A 27,257-nucleotide genomic window follows, 5' to 3' on the forward strand; every position below is an offset into this window, starting at 1 on the left:
TGGGCCATCTAAATAATTATAGACGCTCAAGCTAATTACGGGAATACCAAACTGTTTACAGTAATTAATCATGTTTGTGTATGTGTGAGCGTTTTACTTTATTATTTTGATTAAATATAATTGTTTTTAAATCTGTATTTGTGGCATAATTTTTATTTACTTTGATAAAATCGTTCTTTCCGACTGTAAATAATAATCGCGCTTTATATGTGAATAAAAATCTTTCGAGGATCGTTATTATTAATCATTTATTCGTATACACGGTCAATAAACTAGCGGTCTACTTTCCAAAGACCTTTTCACATACGATCTACACGTTTGCGACAACAAACGAGCGGTAATTAGTCGACGGCGTCGACGCTTCGTTGTGAACAAATCGCAGAGTGGGTATCATAAACCGGATGCGTATAATCTGTGAAATTAATCTATAGATTCTATATTATTACAATACAAAGATACAAAAATCCAAAAAATGTTCTTGTATATAGCATAATATATATTATTGTTTTTTATATTGACTTTTTTACTTGATTTTTAGCTGATATTTTTTTAGTTGTTGCATAACTAAAACATCCTTAAATTCTCCCTTAAAATATCTCCAAAATAGTTTTCTGACAATATGTATATATATATATATATATATATGCTAAACTATAAAATATATAGTTCACAAAGAAGTTTTTTGTTTACACATAAAAAATTATTGCTATTCTGATTATTAAGAAGAAAAATTGACTTTAAGTTAATTGAAGAATCTGCCATAATATTCGATCTTTCTGCATATTCTTCAAAGGCAAAACGATCTTTTCTGCGTATTTAGTAAAATAGAAAAAAAAAAAGGAAAAAAATAATCGACGATGCGGCTTCATGATTCCACAAAATTTCAGATTTCATGATTTTCCACGTAGAAAGGAGCGCCGGGGATTTGCGAGGAATTGCGCTGCAGAGATGCGCTGCAGGATTGCACCGCAGGATACGTTAAAGAGATGCGACGCGGGAAACCGACAACGAAGAGAAAGAGAGGAGAGTGAAGGATAGTGAAAAAGAGAAAGGAGGAAGATTCTAACGTGTCTCCCCCACCAGAGGTAGGTGGTCCACGGAACCGCCTCCACGGATGGTCTGCCATCCGCCCGACGGTTTCGGTGCGTGTGCCAGACGTGCGCTCGTCTCTCCTCAGCCTCTTCCAACTCGTGGACCAACCTGTGCAGCTGAGCCGTGCGGACGGCTTTCTTCGCCTCCCTGAATCCATCGGGTCCATCGTCGCGTCTCTCCTCTCAGCCGATCAGTCGGCCATCGGAGTTTACCTGATTCGCCAGTACCGCCGCGCCATCGCGTCTCCCGATCTTGGTTATCCATTCGATGTCTCGAAGTAGAAATTGGATAAAGGTCGACACCGCGTCCCAGTTTACACTACCTCTCGTCTTTCGATAACTGATAACAAGAAAGAGAGAGAGAAAGAAGCGATAAAGAGATCTAACTATGACACGACTCGATGATCTCGAGGTCGACCAGGACGAATCTTCTCTCGCTCGATGTGACATCCCTCAAAATAGCGTGTCCCACGACGACTCTTGAATCGTCTTGGCATCGAACGCGAGAAGGACGCAGAATCCTCGAGAAAGGATCCATTGACGAAAGATAAGTCGAGAAGCTGCAGAGGGATTCCTGAAGAGCGTGTCCCTCCTTTTCTCTCAGCGCATCGCGTTCCGTCGCATCGGTTTCCGTTTTAATATTTCTCGGAGCTGATAACGAAGTGAATCTCTGAGTGATCTACGAGTTCACGGGAATCGGTTTAATCAATCAGGATAAGAAAAAAAAAGTATATTCGATACGGATACGGTCGCGCGGGGTCGACTAAGTAGCCATAAAGAAGATTTGGCGACCTATCCGACCCGATTAATCGCGCCATGATAACCCTCGATTAATTATCGAGTTCCTCTCTCTTCCTGCAACGGAGATTTCTTACCGAGAAACTCTCTTATCTATGACTGATATCCACGAGATGCATTTTACGTCTCCTCGAAATTTGCCATTTGATTTTTCGATGATTATTTAAATTTAATTTAATTTTTGACATTTGTGTATCAAATATGTTTTTGAGTTCATAAATCTTTATTATATCTATGAAAAACATAGTTGTTGGTGATCGTGGGCATCGACAGCCATCAGTGAGAGTGTCTTCTGCGTTTAATGGAAATAAAAATGGAGTCTCATCATAATAATAATGGCTTGCCATCATTGGAATCATTGGAGAATAAAGCTAGCTCTTCCAGTAACGAGCATGGCAGCAATAATTCTTTGGACGATGCTGTAGGCAAGCTACTGCAAGGTATGCATTTTAACTTAGCATATAATCACACAACATAAAATAATAATTAATGAAAATTGAGAAAAGGAATAGAGCCCAGTAAGTTGATAATTAACAATTGTATTATTTTCAAATTAAATTATCTAAATGTTTCGGTTTACATTAAACTATCTTCAGTGCACTTTTAATACCTTACAATTAGTACAATTGTTAATTGTATTAATTATAAGATATTAATATTAATTTCCCAGACTAATTACTCTTTTTTCCAATTTTTATTAATTATTAATTGTTTGAGAGTTTAGTTACTTTTTGATAAATTAATTAATTTAGCAGATAATCATGTAACATAAATGCATTTTTTTTAATTTATAACAACAAATATAGTGACAGTTTCATAAAGAGCAATATTTTTGGAAAATGTAATAGTAATAATTAAATTACAATTATCTAAACAGAAAGAACGATTTTGCTGAAAGATCTAAAATCTTTTTACATTAGATAAAGATCTGAAAATAATTTTGCTGGATCATTAAAATAAATTATATTGGAAATTCAAATTGCTAGAATATCAAAATTTCTTGTAACATTGCTTATTATTTTTTAGTCTCTAATATAATTATTTTGATTGTTCAATAAAATTATTTCCAGATCTATATCCAGCAAAATTTGACAGTTTTAGTAACATTTTTTCTTCCGTACATATTCTAGACCAAAAGTTTGGAAACATTTTTTAAAAATTGATATTATTGAGATTACTTACTCAAATATATTTATAATAATAAAATTTTTTAACAATTCTTCAATAATAGTAATTGAATCTAAAGAATTACCGTTTAAAAAACATATTATGAATATTTGAATAAATCAAATGTTAATTTTTAAAAAATGTTTCCAAACTTTTGGTTTGGAGTGTCTTCATATTTCGTATATTTTTTGAGCAACTTACTGGATAGTTATATTGAATATCTAATCATCTAATCATTAAAAAAGTAAAACTACTTAGAATTTTAGTTAAGATTGCTGCTTTGCCTGCAGTTATTGCTCACAAAAAATACGTAAAATCTAAACCTATTTACTAAACAGAAACAGGACAATAAATGGACTACGCAGTATTTTAACTAATAATAATTTATCTTAATACTATAAACAATAATTGAGCAAATATGTAAATCGTAGGTTATTTTTAAGAGTACATTTTTAAGAAAATTGCTTTAGAGTCACTAAAATAAAATACTGATCAAAGTCTCATTTTTACACAATATTATTACAATTAATGAGAATAATATACTAAATAGTAATTGAATGAATTTCTAAGAAAAAAACTGTATACATTTCTAGATGTATATCATTTTTAAAAAGCAAACATTTAAATTCAATTACACACAAAGAAGAATTATAGCAATAAATAAAGAACAAATACTACAAAATATTTTGATAGGCACTTGATAAAAAATTGATTATTAATTTACGTAATCTGTTTAAATTAAAATATTTTTGATCTTCTTTTTATTGTGTATTTTTAAAGGGCACATACTGTCGAAAAGAATGTTAAAAAATAATAAAATATTTACAAAATATCAAAAAATAATCTATAGTATTAGTAATATTCAAATGCGATGTTAGACGATATTGGCGAAATAAAATGCAGATGAAAATTGGCAAATGAAAAAATATCAGTCATCCGAAATAGCACGTGAAATGCGCGCGTTCACTCGTCGCCTCGTTCCTTTTCGTTGCAGTCTTTATCGAGTCATTTAGGGAGGCAAGACGACTGGTAATTGGCGCTGAAAGCCCGCGTCGTCAGCCGGCATCGCTCTCTTCTCCATTTGGCCGTACGCCGATTTATCCGGACGATATTCGCGAGAGTAGAAAGCGGAAAGCAGGGGTGGAACCCGACGAACAAGGCGGAGAAAGAGCGGAGCGGAGTCGGACGAGACGGAGAAATATAGCCGAGAGGATCGTCTCCTCGCGAGAACGATCCTCAGCTATATGTACATATTTCTCCGAGGGAGGGGAAACTCGCGAGAGCACGGCAGGTGCTGCGAGCAGAGCGAGACGAGGCGTATGCGCCTGCCACCGCCGCTAATTATGTTAGTACCGAATTAAATCTGAAAGATCACTGCGGGAGGGGGCGCAGGGTCCATGATTTACGGCGCGCGACGAGACTTGAGACTCGGTCTCCGCGACGACGGAGTTTCGCCAGAGATACGGGCACAATCATCGCCAGGGAGCGGCGGAACCCCGGACGAACAGACAGGTGGAAATCGCCTGGGATGATATCTCTACCGTACTAATTCTGTCCGCGATGTCGGACAATCGCGACGCGAATAATTACGAGGATTAATGGGGTCTGGTTGATGTGAACGGATTAGGAGGAAAAAACGTGGACGCGTCGCCATCGCCCCTTTCTTGAGTCTAGCTATTCTAACAGGGTCTAGATGCAAGATACGCGACTATATTAGCCCTTCGACGCCATTCTCACTATGGCATACTCGAGGTTTCTTTTATTTTATATTCCTGGTAGAAATTTCATGCATTTTTTAGCGGTTACCCGTTACAGTTATATTAACTCCGTCTAGTAACTGAGAAGTAAAATTATAACTTAGGATTGCAATCAAAATGAACACTTTGCCTGTAGTTACTATGTATAAAAGATGTGCAAAATATGAACCTATTTATAAACAAAAAACAGGACAATAAATGAACGATTCAAAATTTTAATTAATAATAAGTTATTAATTAAAATTTTTTACTAAATAATAAATACGCAAATTGCACATATTTTTATCAAGAAAACTACTTTAGTCACTGAATAAAACTATCAAATCCTATTCATCATTCCCTACACAATATTGCTATAATTAAATACAATAATATTAATTTAATACAATAATATTAGATAGTAATCGAATGGATAAGGAAAAGTGCATACATTTCTACCAGGGATACTATTATTTTTTATTAATACAGATACATATATATATTTACTTATTATTATTATTCTTTAATATTTCACATTTGGACTGAAAATAAAATTTATTGTATAATGTATTCATTTTTATGCTATATTTTTACACAATATTCAGATAGTGAATAACAAAATAACATCAAAGAATTAGTATTTTTCGAACCACTCACTATAAAAACTTTTCTTTGCGGTCTTTACAAATTCATCCAGATACTGTACTCTTTAATTAAACGAAGAAATTTCTAGGAAAATCCTCCAAGAGGATTTTAAAGAGTGCGTTTCGACGATAACCGATCCACTCGGAGAGCTGTGCCGCGAATCATGACACGCTCCCGTTTTAAGAACAGATTTGAGATATGTTTAGTTAGATTAGACAGTGCCAGAACGACAGCAGAGTGACGGACACTTGAATCCGTCGATGGTAGAAGTTGAAAAACTGATGGCACGCGCGAGTCGTTCGTGAACATTGAGCGCACGCAGGAATGTATAATCTAAATAGTTTATCATATAACTTGAGAAGAGACAAGCCCGCGTCTGCACTACGAATAAATATTTGAATATCCACCGGTGCTAAGCGATACGTTTTGCTACAAAGTGTCCACTCGACGAAAATACAGGTGTCGAAATTACTCGATCATATGAAACGCGAACGTGTCTCGGACAGTTATGTCTCTCGGTTTTGCAACAAAGTTATGAAATTGTGCAAATTATTTCGTTTATCGCTGTTGTCTTACATGTCTTATCCATGTAGAATTTTTATTATCATAATGACAAAATATTATATAATATGATTAAATACGAAAAAGACGATATTTTACTGAAGTATAATGTAAAAAATTTAGCGAGATACAGATCTGAAAATTAATTTAATTTTGTTTGAAACATTAAAATAATTATGTAGGATGCTTAAACTGGTTGAATATTAGCATTATTTTTCAGTTAGTCAACATTTAAGCGCTCTACGTAATTATTTAGATAATCCAACAAAATTATTCTCTATATCTACTTAAATTTTTAGATACTTTAGCAAAACCTTTCTTTCTATATTAAATGAGACTTCGTAGTTGTATATGTTAATTAGTACTAATTTTTTTAACTTTATATTGTTATGTAATGTTTATGGCATTCAAAATTTCATATCAGATAAATTACTTTCTACAAGCGTTTCAAAAAATTTCGATAGCACCAGTCATCAAGGATCATCAGAGCTGTTAACATAAATTGAAGATTTTTCATTTAATCTTATTTAATCTTTCATCGCCAACGTGAATTTTAACTTTTCCCTCAGGGTCTTCGAGAAATAAAGCAAATTTTTTATTGTGTATTGATATAAAAATTTTTTTTAATTCTGACATTTGTCAAAGGTTTAATTTTTATATAAGCGAATTTTTACTATTATTATAGAAGAAATAATATCCGACATCTTTTTATGCATTTGGCGTATATTTTTTTTTATTGTCTTATCTATATGTGTAATTGAAAAATTTTGTACTATAATTAAATTTTATTATTTACAAATGAGAAGAAAAATCACAAAAAGATATCCGTGGAAACAAAGTTGGAAAAAATTATAACAGTTTGAACTTTGCAAGGAGCCAAATTAGTTGTCTCAGTCCTTCTATACAAATAAAAATTCAATCATTTTATGTATATAATTGAGAATTTCTTTTATTGAAATTAAAAATATGAAAGATGATGGAAAGCCATAAAAGGATATCATGTGGAAGCAAAGTTGAAAAAAGTTATAGCAGTTTGAATTTCGCAAGGAACCAAATTGGCTATGCCTCGGTCTTTCTAGTATTAAAGATTCTAATTCGCTAATCAGCGGAGGGTTAAATTTCAATTGTCTTGTCTCACTCAATTCTAAATGTACTCATTTCGCCGATTGTTTCACATTGATATCGCGCGAATGTTTGTCGCATCACAAGATCGAACAGTGCGGCGCGATCGTCGGGCACGTGGCGACAAACCGCGTAACGATATCAAACATCGATGGACAAGGTGTCGAAGCGTTTAAGAGGGCCTCGTTAAAGGCGGTAGGATTTGTAACAAGCAGATTTGTAAAGGAGTTAATGTAGCAAGAGTCAGACGACAGGTCGCCATTGACGGCCGAGCACACCGGTTCATTCACCAGGCCGCACAACCCGCCTATTGTAGCACGGGCGCGCTAACTACGGCCCTGATCTCGCAACTCAAAAGCCATTCAGATTCTGAAAAAAAAAACGAGCGAGTTCTTGGTCACTCGGTCCGATCTGCCGATTCACAAAGTCGTTACGCTAATTAGTCGTTACGTTAAATCGAAACGAGGGTAGAGGGTGGAGGAACAGCCTAAAATTAGGTGCGATCTGGCGAACGGCTCTTTCAATTTCGCGATTTAGGATTTATCATTTAATCGCCGGATACTGTATTTGATGCCAGAGGTCGATTAATTCACCAATAACAAATATGTCAACGTCGCTTTGAAATAAAGCCTCGTTGTACTGCTAATCTCCGTTTTATCTTTTAGACGAATGTAACCATCTTTAGATGAACATAACGTTGTTTTCTAAGTTTTACTTGTAAGATATATCTTTATCTACTTTATTAAAGGGCATCGTACTGTTAAATACCTATACAAAAAATTAATAATTATGTGGAAAATTTGATTCCGAAATTAATTTCTAGGCTTTTCTTTCTAAAACAAGCTTGAAAAATAACCTATCAGAATATAAATCGCCGTTTAAAATGAAGTTAATTATATTGTAAGAGATGTATTGCCAACTATTTATATATATATATTATATATATATATATATATATATAAATGCAATTACTTTTCGACCAATCTCAATACATTATTCTTTGAGAAATGTGGTCGAGGATCCTTATAAGCTTTGTTGAATTCATGTAACTTATTAACGCTATAAAAGAAAATTTTTATGTCTTTGTTATTAAAGTGAATAAATTTTTCTAAGGTACCCGGAACAAAAGGGACAGTCAACAATAAGGATAGGCTACAAGTATTCTCTGAATATTTTTGGAATATTTTTTGAATACATATTTCAAACGATTGTAAATGATATCAAAAATAAACTCTAGCGGGTACGAGCATCATTATTGAGTAATATATTAATCAAAAATTTAAAGTTCTTTGCGTGACATTTAAGATTTTCTCAGTTTTTATCATTTATATTGTTTTTTTCCAAGGGGGTAACCACTAGTTTTGAAATAATATTCTATTGCTATTACGTTTCATAATAATTATACATTTCACAATAATTACATTTCATATGATTTCATCTGAAACATAATTTTACATGATTTCATCTGACTACAAATAATTTTTTTCACTACATATGAAACCATTTGGTAAAAAATATACGATTTTATTTAATACTAATACTTATATTTAATACTAATACTAATAATTATAATATAATGATTTCTCGTGGTTGCATATGTAATTATTGGATTATCATAGAAATTTCATAATGATTTCGAGGATTCTGTCCTACAATTATATTAAGTGGTTACCCCTTTTGTTATTTTCTACATGCGTTTAATCATGTAATTCTCAGCACATCATGAAGTCTTTGCTATGTGGTCGATCTCTTGTGGGCGATATTTTGAAAATTGATAATAACTCATCATGATCCTTCACGGCCTTCTCAATTAAGATAAAGAAGAAATGTAGATATGTATTTGCTTATGATCTGAGGAGGCACAAAACAAAAAAGAAATATGCAATCAATTTATAATTGATGACTTCAATAAATGTTTCATTTTCATAAAAAAAAGGCTTATTTGCTTAACAATTACGCCTGAATCCTGCATGTCACGATTATTTATTATTTTATTGTATAGATAAGTCATCATATATTTAACTTTTATTAATTTCATAGTTCTTTTTTAAATTTCCATATCAAAAAATTTCAATTTCGTTACAATATGTGGAATTACATGTAAAAAATAATAAATAGAAACCTAAAAAGATGGATGTTTTACATTCATGACCTTTGTGGCGGAAACCACATAAAACTTCGACAACTTTCGGTTCATTAATATTTGTAAACGCTGCTTCACTACCTTCAATATATTTCTTTTCAGTCCACAAAGTGATGTTATCTGATTTGCAAGATCATTTTTGGACTGAAAAGGAATATATTGAACAAATGCCTACACAGTTGCCGAAGCTTTGTGGTCTCCGTCACAAAGGTAACGAATGTAAAACATCTATCATCTCTCTCTTTATCCGTGTCCAAGCGTGATGTGATTTCTCTCATATCATATGTCTCTGTTGATGTGCACGCTACTGGTTGTACACAATTCATATAGAACAGTTTCATCGAACGACGATCAAGTTTTTGTTTAGAGAAGTGTTCCTTGCATAGCAAGGATACTCTCAATAGGTTGCCACTTCCTTCTGAGAAGAGAACGAGTGTATGAAGAAAATATTTTGGATTTTACCGAGAATCGAATCCAGGATTTCTAGCATAGCAACCCAGTGCGCTGACTATTTTGCCACACTCGCTCTCAAAACTTCGTCGTTCGGAATTGATGTTAAACTGTAGATCTCAAATGAACTGTGTACAACCAGCGTGCACGCCACAGACATATGAGAGAAGTATAAATTGATAATATTTACCGATTTTCATAAACTTGCCTCTTACGTGGAAACATGATGTAGTCACTTTATTTTTTCAATCAGTATTATAAGCAACATATATTCATATTTGATTAAAAATTCTCTTTTTTTCGATATTGTTATAATTTATATTTTTGCATGCGATTTTTAATTTTGTACTCACACGTAAGGATAATTCAATTATGTAATTTATTTTTAATTCTCATTATAATTTTTTTCGTATCTAAAAAATCTAAGAAACAATACACATATTCGATATGACGGTTTAAAAAATACATTTTATATTCTGACATTCTCTCATTCGCCCTTTAAACTTTCTATTTATAATTTATTTCACCGAGACTTAATTTTCCATATAAAACTTTAGTGCGAAGTCCTTTATTAAAGAGACATGGAGTGCAAAGAAAAATATTTCTTTTTGCCTTTCTATATAAGTCGCTCCAGCGACTGAGGAGGTTCACCTACAATCTACATAGTCAGTTAAGCCTCAAAAAGAGGCCGTCTTTCCTAAGGACTGATGTCTTTTGTACGCCTAATTTACCACGTACGCTCGATTCGCGCGAAATTTCTCTATTCCCGTTGCGTTCCTTGCAAAGCCCTTCCGCGTTTCCGTGTAAAATTGTATTTCGGCCGCGACTATCGGCGCAGGCGTTGACGAAGGACCTCCCCCAGATGCTGAAAGGCACCGACACAAGTGCCGCGCCAGTGGACCGTGGACCCACGGTAATTAGCTCCCACCAGCCTCTTGAACCCCGGGTTGACGCTTCGTCACGTGCACCGTCTTTCCCCTGGTCTCGCCCATACTCTCTTTCCCCCGTTCACCCTCGTTGACTCGATTCCTGCTTAATGGTGATTAAAAACATGAAAAACAGTTCAATGTAATTAAATTGAGATTTAAGCTCTTTTCTCAACCTCATATTTTTAATTCCTGCATGTGTAATGCTCTCTTCTTTCTTTTTATCTTTTTTTTGACATATAATGATATTAATTTTGTTAAAATAGATAAAAGAATATATTGGGACTAAAGAATTAATATTATATAAATTCATTCCTCATTAAGAATAAATTTTAAAATTTTTGTTAATTTTTACATAAAATAACAAGTGAGAAATAGTTCTTATTCTAAATGTATTTCTGATTTCTACTAATGTAAATTAATTTTAATCTTAGTGTAACTAATTTTTTTTATCTTTTTCTAGAATTAAGAATTTCCAAGAATTAAGAGAGAATGAAGAATAAATTAAAGATTAAAGTTAATTTACATTGATATAGATTTAAGCTCGATATTTTTCATAGTTTTCTAGATTCTTATACTTGAGATTTAAGGATAATCTTGATATATTATAAGCTAATCAAAGGGTTGGATTAACACTTTAAAACATTACTTAAGACGATCTTAGAATAAGAATGGACAATATTATGTCTATTCATGTATGAATACTATCCATAAGGGTTATTTCTATCAACAGATATTAACTTTAATCTCATTTTAATTTTAGCCTTTATCTTATTTTTTTCTAATTTTTAGAAGTAGAAATAAAAAATAAATAACCGAGATTAAAATTAATTGACATTAGAAAGGGACATAAGTAATTTTCAGTCGTGTGAAGAAATGGATACAATATGTTGTAAGACGAGAGTTTAATTGCTAGCTTTAAAGTCAATTTCATCAATCTTACACACACGGAATATTACGCAATTTCCGAACCGGCCTAATTACCGCCTTGCATCCCAAGCTCTTCCTCATTCCTCTGGATCTGCCTCCAATTTGAACCAGACTGCGCTCTTTCGGACTGGGGAATTAAGATTTAGGAGACCATGGTGAGAGCACAAGACAGATTTACATAAGTCGGTATACATTTGTTTGAAGGGAGACAAGGTTTTACGACCTCAGGCTTGTTGCGAGCTTTTTTCCCACGAAGTGAAATGTAGGAATCCACATCCGGAGCCGAATCCTTATTAAGCGGCGCGGAATTTTCGGTAATCCGGAACACTTACGTCTCTTATCATCTCGACCACATAAGTAGGATTACTTCGTAATATATAAATTTCGATCTTATCATATTTACTGATATGTTATGCTTATAATTTAATTGAACCGAATTTTCTAAATGAAAGATACGACACGAGAAATGTAAGCTATTCAAAGCGGAAAATTATTTAACGTCTTAAAAGTTAAATATTTTTTTTCTCGCTAAAATTGATCAATTCTAATTAGAAAAATAACTCGATATTTTCACAAAATCGATACAGGTTATTTTTTATTTCTTAATTTTCCTCATGTGTGCATAGATTAATGACGCTTATAATCGTCTTCCGAATAAGAGAGACTTTACTGAAAGTGGTACCGAATTCCAAGAGATCCATGCGATAATCCAAGATTTAGTTATTTGCGTTTGAGAAAAAACGATTGTCGAATAATAATAATTAATTTTTTAATGCGAAAGAATCACGAGAGAACAGTAAGAGCATATTCGTTCTCTCTCTCTCTCTCTCTCTCTCTCTCTCTCTCTCTCTCTTTCTCTGTCTCTCTCTGTACGATTTCCAGGTCGTAAAGGTCCTATCGTATAAAGAAGTTAAATAAAAAAGAGACAGAAGAAGGGAAGAGAGACCGACAGCGCTAACAAATGTTGGTCGAATCGGCCGCACGAGCCACGAGGATACAGGTGTAATTTTATCTCATATTCCTTTACAATCCGATTCCGCGGACAGAACTACTTCCGGTGCCTGTGCGACGGCAAGATACACGAGCCAAACAATTCCATTATCACTTGCCATTTATAACGTACTTTTTGTAGTTGCTTTCCTTACGATGAAATAAAATATATCAAGAACTGATTTTAATTAATTCAGATGCAGATATTATAATGATAAATCATAATATTATAGCAATGAGAAAAAAAACAAAGTCGAGTTCTTCTTCATTGACTATCGAAAGATTTAAGATTCAATACTATTGAATTTTAAATAATCTTTTGATAATCAATGGAGAAGAACTCGAATTTTATTTTTTAGTGTGTTTTTCTTCATCACTTCATATAATATTGAAGATAAATTCTAAAATTCGAATATTTATGCTAAGTTATAAATAAATTTAAGTTAAGTTATAAATAAATTTATCGAATTTGATATATAAAGTGAATTTTTTTCTAACGTGGATGATGATCTGATCGCTAAAGTCTTCTAATCTTCTTTCTTTCAAAGATTTCGGAAATTGTACATATATAGATTACGAGTCTCATTATATGCTGTATATTTGCAGGTTACGATTGGACATTACTTCCGGTAACTTCGCGCGCCGGCGGACGAAGAAGCGCCCACGTGAAGCGCCCGATGAACGCCTTCATGGTGTGGGCACAGGCGGCAAGGCGAAGATTAGCCGATCAATATCCACAATTGCATAATGCCGAGTTGTCGAAGACGCTGGGAAAATTGTGGAGGTAATCTAGATTTGACCAGACTGTAGATAGATACATGTAATTGTCAAAGAAATCAAGTCGCAGTTTGCATTTTGTTATAGAGTGACTTCAAAATCTTGGTATAGCTTTAAATTATCATAACTTTCATTCTGTGTATTTATGATAAGATTAATCTGTAAAAGGAGTAAGTGAAAGAATGTACTTCAATTTTATATATGCATTAATTTATTCTTCTCGAATTATTGCTTCTCAGTATGTACATCGTCATTGTATATAAATTGGGATATAATTTTGAAGTTCTATGAATATGTTTTACAGTTATTTACAATAATACTTTAAATCACATTATTCTAATCCATTAATTGTCTAAAGAAGGAAGCTTTTCTAAAAATAGAAGAATCAAACGAAGAAATATTGATAATCATTTTTTTTTTTTTTTAATCAAACCGATTTATCTGTTCCGCGCGGAAAGAATGATTTGATTCAAGTATTTACAAATTTAGCTATAGATATAAATTTCATATTATTTTGTTGAACTATCAAAATAATTATGTATAACAGTCTCAAGCATGATAAGTAATGTTGCAAAAAATTAAAATAATTATTTTGAGATCGGTAGCTAAATTTTATTTTATTCAGTATCATTAAAATCTTCTAAGATGCTTCTGAGCAGACTATTAAATTGTTAGTCAATTTAATTTGTAATATTATTACAGTAATTCAGTTGCATTTCAAGATCGAAAAATTATTTCAGCGCGCAGTTTAAATAACTACATATGTAGTACATAAATTCACGCCAAATTATCTTATATAAGCACCTAAGATCCAACTTGACTGTTAAAAGCTTTATTTCTTACTTGTTGTATAATCACATTTATAGTCAAGAAATTCTTTAATAGCTAAATTTTTAGATACGTATACTCTTCAGCAAAACTATCTTTTCCATACATAAAGTTCGATATGTATCTTAAGCAGGTACATATTCCTTGCATTAAGTAGCAATACCGGAGATTGCGAATTGTATTTTGTTGTAGGATCCTGAGCGACGGCGAGAAGCAGCCGTTCATCGAGGAAGCCGAGAGACTGCGGAACGCACACAAGAAACAGCATCCGCATTACAAGGTAAATGATCACCGAATTAACCGATTGACGACATATAATCGCGGCGGAATTACGCATTCGCATCTTAATCGCGCATCATTAGGAATAATATGAGGAATGTATCTCGTGCGTTACGAAATCGTACGGCCGGTTTGCGATCGAGCGGCCCGATTCGCGCGCGATGGCGGAACGAATTAGCGCATGTAAAACGCGCATTCGTCTCTCTTAGTGCTCGAGTGGTTAATCGAGGCTCGATCACTCGAGCGATTTGAATCCCACCGCGCCGCGGGTCGGCAATGATTTACGAGAAGGGGAAATGAATTCACCACGATGAAGCCATCCGTGTCGCCGCTCTATGCGAGGCGAGAAAGTCGAGCGGTGACGAGACGCGGGATGCGGAAAAACCGGAGCTTTTACCGGTTTCAAGCACAATGTTAAATTTATAGTGTCATGTTTAACCTAATTTAAGACGCCTGCTCCTACCACTCTTACCCAATCTATCATTATTTTATGCTAAAACAATTAAACTTGACATTATAGTGAATTAAACTTGACACTATAGTGTTAAATTGACACTCATATATAGTGTTAAATTTAATCATGTTTTAGTATAAAATAACGATATATTGAGCAGGCGATTTAAAGTAGATTAAAGATTGATTAACAATGTAGCTTTATTGAAAAAAGAAAAACTTATTTGTCCTAGCATTTTTATCTCAGCGGTGAAAAAAATGAATTATAACATAATGGTTTTTTAAAAAAAATTATTTTTTAAAAACGTTATATTAATTAAAAAAAAATCTTAATTTTTTTAGAATGTCATAATAAATTATTTAGCATATTTATTCTGTTTAATATTTGTTTGATTTTTTTTTAAATTATAATTTAATTTGTATCTATTTTCTCAAATACTGATAAATCCAAAAACAATTAATAATATATATTTAATGTTGTTAAAAATAATGATTTTAATTAAAATGTAAAAATACACCACAGGTGATCATTTATGTAAAAAAGATCAGATGACAATTTCCGGATTAATCTAATTCGTTTAATTTGATTATACAAGATTTATTAATAACAAGATATGTAGATATGTGCGTGAAAGACAAAATTATACGCATAAAAAGATGTCTAAAGATATCTAAATTAGAAAATATGACATTAAATGCAAAATGGAAAGAAAAACGTGATAAATAGAATACATATTATATAATAAACCGAGATGTACAGGACAAAACACAAAACAACCTTGAAATTTTTTTATGTAAATTTGTTACACGTCATTATTTTTGTGTCCATTTACTAAATTACAATATTAATTTATTTATGGATTATTTAACAGATTTCAGAGCAGGATATTAAATAAAAAAGCATTCTTTAAAATTAAATTCATTGATTCTTCACTGCAATCATATCGGGATACAACAGAAAATTACACAAAATATTTCAATATACAGTACAAAAAAAGAATTTATACAATTTTTCACTACTCGTAACGCAATATGATTCCAGCGAGACCTAATTTGAGATGACTAATTCAAACACAATATGATATCATTCGTAGTATCAACCTCGTCGCAGGAAGCCGAAATCGGACGATCAGATGGGTATTATCGTGCACAGAGGCGGACTTCCATCACCGGGGACTTCTCTCGATTCTTCGGCCAGTTCTTCGGACTGCACCTACGCCCGTTTATATCCGGACGCTGGTGTGAAGGCGTACGAGCGACCGACAGCCTATCATGAACCGAAATCTAGCGCTTACGACTTAGCTCGACCGGTCTGGGTCAACGAGACAGTCGCCAAGTATCCCGCTGTCGATCATCCTAACAAGTCGACGTACGAGACGACAACCAGAAGTTACGCTGAGGCAAAATGTCACGAAGTAGCCAAGTACCATCACGAGATGACCGGCACCAAATATCACCACGAGATGATCGGTACTAAGTACCATCATCATCATGAGTCGGCAGCGACCAAGTATCCGGATTTGCAGACCAAACCCTATGATCTGCCCAAATACCCGGAAGCCAAGGGATATCCGGATGGTCTCAAGTACTCCACGGAAATGAGCAGCAGCACGGCCGTGGCCGCAGCCGCTGCGAAGGCGTCCTACACTTGTGTACATGGACAATACTACCCTACTGCGGAGGGATACACCGTGCACAGTGAAGAGAACGATTACCAGCCGCAAAGTGTGTCGACGCATCCTTCTTTTTACCCTTATATATCAGCATCCATGGCGCAACCGCCGTATTACATGGGACCCCGATAGATTGTAAGCAGAAGATGGGAGGCGACACGAGACAATTCTTGAAGATATTCACAAGGATTTTCACAATGAGATTACGCATGTTGAATAAAATAAAATCATTGTCTTACCAATCGAATAGAAAACTATTTTTTCTATGAAATTGTTTCATGATAAATGAAAGCAAGTTCGTGTCATCCTTCCTTCTGACTGCGAATCGTGTTTCACTCGAGTCTTAATATTATGCAAAAATTTTGCAGCGATGCGTGTGTGTATGTATGTGTGTGGATATGTGTGTGCGCTTAATGAAACTCTGTAAAATACTTAAACGCGGTTGTTGTACTTAACAATAAATTGATGACATTAAATTGGTAAATTTAATTATTTTACAAAGCGAGATATATTGTTCGATCGCCTTGTAATTCTTTTTTTTTTTAATTTATTCTTTTCTGTAAACTCTGTGACACAAATAAAACAAATCTATCTAAGCACTCTTGAGTTATAAAGTTCAATATGTAATGTTTAAGTTTTTTGAGATTATTTACAAAAAAAAGAAAAATAATAGAAAACATTTTAAACACAGAATTTACGAGCAGATTCATAAATTACATAAAAAATTATAATAATGTATATATTAATGTGTATATATTAACTAAAATGTATCATCTCACAAAATTGCTAGTGACTAGGAGAAAAATTTAACCGCAATTGAGTTAAAATTATGAAAAGAAAAAAAAAGAGGAACTATGCGAGTATATGCATGTACCTCACACAAATCATGTTTACAATGTGAGCGGGCGGAAAAAAGGCAATCTAATATCACATTTGTCGAGACATTGGCGGCAAGTACCGGTGAAGAAATAACTATAATACACGCTATGTAACGATATAATTGCTAGGCTAATTATGTAATCATTAACCGAGCCAGCGGTAAATCGTCGATAATTACACCAAACGTAAATGTGTATGTGCGCGTGGGACAATTCCGCAACCAGGTACTTTTTTCGACGATAGATGGTATTCCTTAATCTTTCTCTTTAGTTCTTTTCTAAACTGGAGTCGCGTCCAATAATAGTTGCTAACTCCTGTACCACATCTCGATTCGCATGCATGAACGCCTTCGCGTTCCAGATCATATGCACCAGTATTTCGTCACTCTTCTCATCCATGGCAACTTCTGTCGACAGCTGCGGATTGAATCTGTAGTATGGTACGCCGATCATGGAGCACCAAGTGCGAGCGCGATCGACCACGCGGCCATCGCTGGCTGTAGCCTGATCGACCAGTAGCGTGCCCAGCGCAGAGATACCGAACGCGAGTTTGGCGGTGTCCCAGAGACTCTCTGGCCGGAAAACGTCAATCTCATTCAAGGTATACGTAGTCGGTATGAGTCCTGTACCAAGAGAGACCACTAACGACAGCGGTATCACCTCATTCTCGCGGTTAGTAGCCTTCAGCGCCAAATTATACTCGTGGATCTCCGTCATGGCATCTAGGGTAGGATTGTTAGCGATCAAACCGCCGTCTAGGAAACGACCAAATGCCCGGAAATACGATGGCGCCGCGCCGGTGGCCCTCGCCGCTTTCCAAAGTAACTGCTCCTGTGGCGATAATGTCGATTTGAACATTCCGTTCTCCGGTAACTTCAAAATCATACTAGGCGCCTCGTAATTGCGAAATAGATGAAGATCCACGGGCTTACGATCGGCGAGTACGCCCGTGATCATTATTTTTGGTTTCTGGATGTCCGCCATGACGGTGTGGGCGCCGAGGCATTCTTTCAACACTTTCTCTAGACCCTCGCTATTGTAAGGTCGCGAGCCCACGAAAGCGTTCTCCTTGATACGAAAATAGAGAGCTTGACATTCCCGTAGGGACTTACCCGCGGCGAGACCAAGCGCCAGGATACCGCCGGTAGACGTGCCAGCTATCCAATCAAAGCACTGCACCACGGGTTTGCGTAGCACTGATTCAATCTCCAGCAGCGTCTGTATGAGCACCAATCCTCGAATACCGCCACCATCGAGACAAAGTAACCTACCACCCTTGATCTGTTTATGGTTTCCATACTCGGCCATTTTTTCCATGCCTGATACGTGAAGCATCTGATCGAGAATCGTGCGCGGTACATACTGTGGCGGTTCCGACGGTGCGATACCAGTGTAATTCTCATCATGCTTGCAGCCGAGATGACAATTTTTCATCTCCGATAGACATCTTTGCGCGCCTACCGCATCCAGCAGATAGATTATCTTGTTACCTTCGGTAGTATCAACGTTCGCTTTGTGCCTAGGCGTTTCCGCCTTCCAATTCCGCGCATCGACATCAGAGCCGAAGCCGATAAGCGCCTGTACGATGGCCGGTGTTTCTGCCTCCACTGCAAGATGCAGCGGTGTATTGCCATCGTTATCGACAATGTTGACAGACGCCATATGACTTAGCAAGGCGACTACGCAGGGCAGTCGTTTGCGCATCACCATTACATGCAGAGCAGTACGCCCGTCGAAGTTGAGCGCGTCGATGTCGCAATTGGTGTCGATCAGCGCCGTGATCACTTCGCGACTACGTGACCAGTGCAATGGTGTGCCACCGAATTTCATGTCCTCCGCGTGAAGCACGTTCGGCTTGTTGTGTAAGAAATCGCCAACATAACCGGGACTGGAGGGCTGACCCTCGGAAGCAGATATGTTCACATCCGCACCAATCAGCAGGAGTGCTTTTACGCATTCGGGCTTATCGTTCAGACAAGCAACATGCATGGGAGTATGACCGTTGCTGTTACGACTGTTCAAACTGTTTGGAAGACCAGAGCCCAAAGCAAGAATGATCTCTTTGGTGGATGTAGCTGCATAATGATAAACTGTGTTCGCATTATGATCCAAATGTTCCAGCGAACTCTTCGCTGCTATCAGCATCTCGACGGTGCGCAAATTATTAGTTTGTACGGCGACTTGCAGAGGCGAAATACCAGTTTCTGAGTCCCCGCTGTTGAGCTGACTGTTAACGATCGCGTGCATGAATGCATCGTGGAGAGCAAAGTAGGCTGCTAAATGTGCTAGAGTCCATGTGGGGTGTTCTACCAGAGTGTCGCAGAGTTTTTGAATTTTTCCAACATGGCACATCTTTCATTCAGAGAAAAAGAATAAGATTAATTATTATCAATTATACATATAAAATTTTTTTTAATAACAAATCATTTTTAAATTGTGTATGGAAGATAAATATATAATATGGGAATATTATTTCTTTAATGTATACTTTTTGTTTATACAATATATAAATATAAACAAAATATGAATAAACATTACCTCACGTACTATCTGCACAAGTACAGGGACTTTATCTTTATATATTAAGAATCTTGTCTCTGCACCATCTAGAGTTTCTGATCGAAACAAACTGAAAAAAAAATATTGAAAAGTCAAGAAGATATCAAAGTTTTGAAAATTTAATAAAAATCAACAGAAAAATAATAGATAATATAAAGTACAAACATTCTGCTATCGGTAAATAAATTCAAGACAAATGTTTTTATGAGAATTATCAACTTAAATAGTAATGTAACTGCTTCCAAGACAGAAAATTAATACAGATTAATTAATTACAGAAAAATAATACGTAACATACTTAAATATAATTTACTTTTTCAAATTTTTTTAAAAGTTCATGTATCCACAAGTCTGTTACAAGTTCATTACAAACATCAAATTTATTCAAAATATAATATTCAAAATCTTAATAAACAATTATATATTTCAATCAAGATCACTAAAAATAAATCCAAGATTTGCTTATTATAAAATCACTTCAATAAAATTCATATTCTTCAAAAGAAAATTTCTTGTTTTGAATATAATAAATTTTTCTTTATAATGAGTATATTTTAAGATTATCAAGAAAATATTCTTTGTTAAAGATAATCATTACTTGAAAGAAAAAAAGGTAATTGATAATGAATACTTAATCATTTTTCTTAGCAGTAGTACATATAGAGAAAATTTTCCTTTAAAATTTACCCTAAAAATATAGTAGTGTGATAGTGTGTATGTGTGTAATATAATATTTGAAAGATTTTTATCATATACTTCAATAAAATTAATCAAATTTATTTTATACTTTATTGTAGTTTTATTAATGAATGAGAAAGATTTACATTAAAATTTTTCGAAATACAATGATGTCTCACACTATTACATTTTCAGGATAAACTAAGAAAAAATTCTCTCCATGTAGAATGATATTCTTCTGTGTGTAGTTATTTATATATTTCATATAATTTATAAAAAACACATATTCTTATAATTATAATATTCTTTTACGCCAAAATAATAAATCAATAATAAAATATACCTGTATGCTTGATGTAAGGTCTCCGTACATGGCCTGTGTAGGACAATCTCGTATTTGTCCTGATTCTTACCGCCAGGGCCGTAGAGAACAATGCCGTCCTCACGGGAATGTATATGCCGATTGCTGTACTGATCTGGCCGCACCTCCTGGACGACATTCGGCGGTGTGTCCGAGAAGACGATGTTCCGCAGAACATTGTTTGCGATCGTGCCAAGCCAGGCCATGGTGATACCGGTGCTGTCGATGAAAGCGAACTGAAGCGAACGGGAATGAGACGTGGATGCTTTTACCGCGCGAAAACGTTACACAACTTCCCGTTACTCATTGTGTCGCAGGAACGCAGCATGACAGTTCGCTTGTACTTTGCACTCTGCCTCGTTTTGACTCGACTCCGTTGTTCGATCGTTATTCTTTAAATGAATGATAGTAATGACAGTATAGATAATAATAGGGAACTGAGGGAACAAGATTAACAAAGTACAGGAACTGTACTCGATATAGTAAAACTAAAGCGAGCTGAGAGGCCTCGCGCGGAAAAGATACCAAGTACCCAAATCAAAAGGATTGTTCTTTTTAACTGAATTTTTTAATTGTTTTTGCACAGTTCATCTTTTATCGTTTTCTTTTTCTTTTCATACTGAAGATGAATTGTTCAATTAAAAAAAACAAATCTATCAACATAAAATATTTATGTAAATTATTTTTTAAAATATTTTGTAAACATCTGTAAAATATTTAATTATTACATTAATAATGGTTTACAAAAATACTTAAGAAATGTACAAATATCGTAAAAAAAAGATATTTAAAAAATTTCCTGGACATATTCATATTTTAGAAATAATTCACGAAAAATTTCTGAAATATTTCAAATTTTACAATGAAATATTAATTTTGGATAAATATATATTCAGATATTAAGAAGATAAAGAAAGAGAAAGCAAAGATGTTGAGTGGAAATAGTATAAGATAAGTAAAGAAAGGCTGCGTTCTGTTTCACGCATGATACGCATGATATGCATCATTTATCCTTGTTTAACATTCGGTGAATGACAAGAATAAATAATGCAGCATGCGCGTCATGCGTGAAACGAAAACACAGCACAAACTACAATCATTAATTAAATAGACTTACAATTGATTCCTTCAGAATTCTGGGGGATTCTTGTAAATAAAGTCAGCAACATTGAAAAAAAGCATAGAAATTAATCGAATTGAATATCGAAGACAATCGATCCTTCGATAGTCGATAGCAATCGATCCTTCAAAAATCCGCCCTTCCATTTTAAATTCAAAAGGTTGCCAAGGCAACGGCAGGATAAACAAACGTGACGCATTTCGCGTTTCGTGCAACAGTTTCAACTGTGAAAAGAAATTTAAAGATAAATGATAGAAAATATTATTTAAGATGTTACAAAATATTTATAATGTAAGACAATGATTGTCGCGTTCGAAGTTCCATTATTCTTTTTTGTAATGATTAGGTAAACTGTCTGCTTGTCCATGCTAATTTTAAAAATCACTTAGCGATGCCCTTATTCTTCAATAAGTTTTCCCCCAAGAAAACACCAACTAGGAAGGCGTCCGTTTTCCTGGCAAATAAAAATTTAAGCCCTAAACGAATAGAGAAGGAACTCGGCCCAGAAGTAGGTCCTATACGCCTCCGCCTTGGAGATCAGGAAGCTATTTTTGAGGCTGGCCTATGGATTCCAGGTGAATAATAACATTCATTTACTAAACAGAAACTTTTGCATTTTTATCTCAAATAATAAAAAAATGAATAATTTTGCTCTAGAGTCTGGTAAGGTGGGAAGTACTTTCAAAGAGAATGAAAAATTAAAAAAAGAAGTGAGGCGATTGGAGGAAGAGAATAATCTGTTAAAGCTAAAGTTTGACGTACTTTTAGATATGGTAATCTTTTTTATATAATACTTTTTAAAAAATTATAATAAATTTATTTTTGAAACAATATATAATATATAAGATATATAATAAAATTATAATACTGAATCTATAAAGTATATATATGCGTGCGTGTGTGTGTGTGTGGTGGTGTGTGTGTGTGTGTGTGTGTGTGTGTGTGTGTGTGTGTGCGACGCGTCGTGTCGTGCGTCGGTCGGTCGTGCGTGTGTGTGTGTGTGTGTGGTGTGTGTGTGTGTGTGTGTGTGTGTGTGTGTGTGTACACAAGAAAAAAAGTTTATCAAATTAAGAATAAAAGTAGAACGTAATAAAAACATATAATGATAAACATATAATGATATCGACAATTACATATTATGTTTTTTACAGTTAACACAAACAACTGCCGAAGTTCACTCACAAAAGGAAGAATTAGAGAAACTAAAAAATTTTTCTCTTAACAAAAGAGTTGTCGTTTGAACCATTAAACATTGTTACTTGCTTACTATATAAATAGAAACTATAAAACTAGAATATCAATAAGAATTATAAAATAACTATAAAATAACAATAATTTATTATCAAATTTCTTTCCAATAGAAGTCTTAATAGTTGTAAAAGAGTTACAAGGCAGAAATCAACTCTTACAAATAAAAAGTATTTGACACGTTTCCATTCTAATTAAGCTTTTTATAACGCTAATCATTACAATCATCACTGTATATTATTTACGTTCCTGTTTTCGAAAAATTTTATCGATGTAACTCATGAGGGAGAGATAACGTGTGTGAGTGACTACATTTGGACATTTGTATCTCATGTGACCTGTGAAAGAATATATAACGCAAAATGTAAAATATAATATGTACAATTTGAATATGATAATAGATGTAATTGAGAATAATAAAAATGTTATTTTAAAAAAATTAATAAAAGAAACAAAAAGAGAAAAGTAGAGTCCAACCGAAACTTTTGTCGAAACTGAATCAAAACACTCTACATGTCAATTTCAATCGAAACCAAAATTAAAAAATAGGAATCCTATAAAGGCCATATGTATTGGGTTGTCCGGAAAGTTCATGCCGATTTTGAAGGAAAATTGAAACGCAGAAGATTTAAATTTTTAATTTCATTTATTAAATTTAAATCTTTTGCGGCATGAACTTTCCGGACAACCCAATATAGACATTCCCTTGTATCATATTCTTTATAAATATCATAATTTACTGAAACAATAATTAAATTTGGGCCCAAATAAAAAACCGAAATTTTAGTTGTGTCAATTTTGGTCAAAAAATATAAATGCTTTTTCTTCATAAATCATCATAATTTAATTATTGAAACGCATTAATATTAAAATATTAAAATTAATATTTATAAAAAAGAGTTATGATTTCAGTCAAAATTGACATGAGTGTTCGTTTTCACTTTTGGTAAAAGTTTCGGTCGGAACTATAAAAAAAAGAAAAGATAACAAAAAAATGAATTCTTCAAACTTTCTTCTTCATTATTACCTTCTATTCCGCAAATTCCACATTTTCTCCTACGCCTGATAAGTTTGGACTTTTTGGCGTTTTCAGGAATTCGGTTATCATCCTTATCTGCCCACTTGAAAAAATGACAAGTGGAAGTTGGACCCTTGGGACATCTATAAAATAATCGTCCCTTTTTAGGGCTATTTTTGTAAACCATCATCCTAAAAAAATTCGCAAAATTATTTTTGTATTAGATACATAATGAAGCTGCTAATTAGCAACATTAAGACTTCAATTAATTAATTAATCATTAACGTCATGTGTTATTAATCGTAAAAAGTTTTGTTGTTCTTTCTGATCGAAGATTTTACTTTTGAGCGGGCTGATTACAGTTACACATAATATTTGTAGATGGATTGTCCCTAGAATTGTCCTTAGAAGTGCTAGGGCGAGAAAAGTTACTATCGCTGTTTTTGTCTGGTCTTGATACCATTGAACGTTTTCTTCCCTGCATTTCTTCCCTGCATTATCTTAAAATTTTGCACTATCCTCATTTGCCCATTTCAAAAAGTTGCAAACGTTTTCACTGCATTTATAAAATAGACGTCCTGGAATTATAAATATTATCCAAAGTAACTTACGTGACAAATTATATTTATATACGATTGCCACTTACTCTTATTTGATTCAAATTGTTCAGCTCTTAGAACAGCAGGTTTTTTACAATTACACATAATGTTGCGAGAATTACTGGACGCAACTTGAGCTGATTTGTTCGCAAAATTATTGAAAATACCGAAATTAATCGAGGAAGTATGATTTTTTTATCCTTTAATGCTGTATTGTCATTGGCAGTATTTGATCTATTTGATTCATTTAACTGAAAAATGTTCGAATTCTGATTTTGCGCATGTCTTCCCGATGAAGTGCTAGGAGTTTCTATCAAGTTAAAATCGTTATTATTTCGACCAAAGTCTGTATTAATAGAAGTAGCTGTACTTTGCAATTGGGATGTACTTGGAATAATAGGAGAGATCAATGCGTCCTTCATATTATTTTTCTTTCTCTTCTCTTGCATTACATCTTTCTCACTTTCCTCAAATTTTTCAAGCCACTCTTTCATCATCTCAATTTTCGTATTCCATACACATTCCACATCTTCTCTTTCATTATCCATCTTCGTTTTTTCTAACTGTCTTATCTCGTTTTTAATTTTATTATATTCTTCGCATGTTACTTCTAATTTCTTTATTCTTTCTTTTAATTTATTTTTTTCTCTGTCCAATCTTTTTCCCTACATCTCATTTCATCTTTTAATTTCTCCATCTCTATCTTTATTTCTCGTTGCACATTTTCAAAAGCATTCATCACATCACATATTATTTCTTTCCTATAATTACCTTGCTCTTTCACATTCATCCTCCTTTTTTAATGACTTTCGTGAAATATTTGTTAAATATGAATACAAGAATCGATTTTCTCAGAAACTTTCAAATATTTTAGATCCTTGCAATATATATACTTGCAATGATGATTCATTTGATACAACTGCATTCCTGTTATCTTATCGACCTAGTCAAGAAATCTGTCCTTCGTTGCAAAAGATATTCCTATCTTGTTTTTTACATTAATGATCTCTTCTTTTTAGTTTGCACAATTCATCTTTCTTCTTCTTCTTTCCTCAAAGACAAAGAAAATATAAGGAGAGTTGATGCAAAATATTCAGCTAAAAAAACAAGCCTTAGATAAGTTACAAGAACAAAAACTTAAAGTCTCACTACAAATGCTTTGAAGTGTCTTGAGTGCGGTCAATCGAGTCTTTTAAAGTATTTTAGCAGATGCGATATCATAAATACGATATAGACCTCAAAAAATCCGGAAGCGGTTGAATATCTCGAAAACAAAACATTTTTAAGAAAAATGTTTCAGATAAAAGTTGTAGAATTACGAATCTATTTACTAATTATATCTGTTTGACTTTAAATGGCGTCGCTAAGATTAGATCAAAGTCATATCGATTTTTTTAAACGAAACATCTTTGTATTCCAGAATTTAATAGCTGACCTTGTGAGTTTTTCAAAACATTTTAAGAGTCTTTTTTTAGTCAGTACTTATTAGAGTTATCAAGCTTGAAAGTTATAGTATTATCGATATTAGCATTATCCAAGATCGATGGCTAAAACTTCTTGAATGTTGTTCATGACTTAGGTAACATTTGTTAAAATCAAGGTCATTGGAGATGTTCCTCTCATCTTCATTTTCACGTAAAATGAATTTTTAGTGCAAAAACAAAAATAACAGAAACAATTTGCAATTAACAATCTATTAAAATTAAAATTTGATGTACTTTCAGATACAATAATTTTTTATGTTATGCCTTTCAAAAATTAGAAAATTAATCTCTGAGAAACAAAAAGTATATATTTTGAAAAAGTTTATCAATATTATAACAGAACGCTAATAGAAACATATAATGATAATTGTTAATAATGATGTTAATTTTTTATAATTAACGCAACAATCGTACTTCACTCACAGAAAGAAGAAAGTTAAAGAGAATGAAAAACAATTTTTCTTATAACAAAGGAATTGTCATTTAATTTATTAAATATTATTATTTACACTGCTTATTAGGATGATGGGATTATGAATGAAAACTATAAAATGACACTAAATGATTATCAAACTACTTCCTATCTCAACACTTGTAAAAAGCAGTAGTTGTCATAAAGCAGTAGTTAAGTCTTAGAAATAAAGTTGTATTTGATACTGCTTCATTCTAATTAAGTTTTTTACAATTCCAATCGTTATAAACTGTACATTATTTACAATACTGTATTGAAAAAAATTCATTCG

At 33.6% G+C, this 27,257-nt stretch overlaps 3 protein-coding genes and 1 pseudogene across 3 annotated transcripts; 2 read left to right on the forward strand and 2 right to left on the reverse strand.

Moving 5' to 3' along the window:
• Positions 1-2,202: 2,202 nt before the first annotated feature.
• LOC105621025 (transcription factor SOX-8-like) lies at positions 2,203-16,701 on the forward strand. The gene is made up of 4 exons (XM_012202503.1): positions 2,203-2,329; positions 13,166-13,343; positions 14,357-14,444; positions 15,991-16,701. The coding sequence occupies exons 1-4, from the start codon at positions 2,203-2,205 to the stop codon at positions 16,699-16,701; spliced, it is 1,104 nt and encodes a 367-aa protein (XP_012057893.1).
• A 1,013-nt stretch (positions 16,702-17,714) lies between these two features.
• Positions 17,715-21,251, reverse strand: LOC105621014 (85/88 kDa calcium-independent phospholipase A2). The gene is made up of 3 exons (XM_012202494.1): positions 21,028-21,251; positions 19,986-20,076; positions 17,715-19,799 (listed from the first exon to the last, which is right to left on the reverse strand). Exons 1-3 carry the CDS (start codon positions 21,249-21,251, stop codon positions 17,715-17,717), a joined length of 2,400 nt encoding a protein of 799 aa, XP_012057884.1.
• Positions 21,252-22,556: 1,305 nt separating this feature from the next.
• On the forward strand, positions 22,557-23,406 carry LOC105621035 (protein chibby homolog 1). The gene is made up of 3 exons (XM_012202512.1): positions 22,557-22,740; positions 22,823-22,938; positions 23,317-23,406. Exons 1-3 carry the CDS (start codon positions 22,557-22,559, stop codon positions 23,404-23,406), a joined length of 390 nt encoding a protein of 129 aa, XP_012057902.1.
• Positions 23,407-23,650: 244 nt separating this feature from the next.
• LOC105621045 lies at positions 23,651-25,479 on the reverse strand (annotated as a pseudogene).
• Between the last annotated feature and the right edge of the window lie 1,778 nt (positions 25,480-27,257).

This window comes from Atta cephalotes (genome assembly GCF_000143395.1).
Source record: "Atta cephalotes unplaced genomic scaffold scaffold00002, whole genome shotgun sequence".
In the NCBI taxonomy this organism is placed as follows: Eukaryota; Metazoa; Arthropoda; class Insecta; order Hymenoptera; family Formicidae; genus Atta; species Atta cephalotes.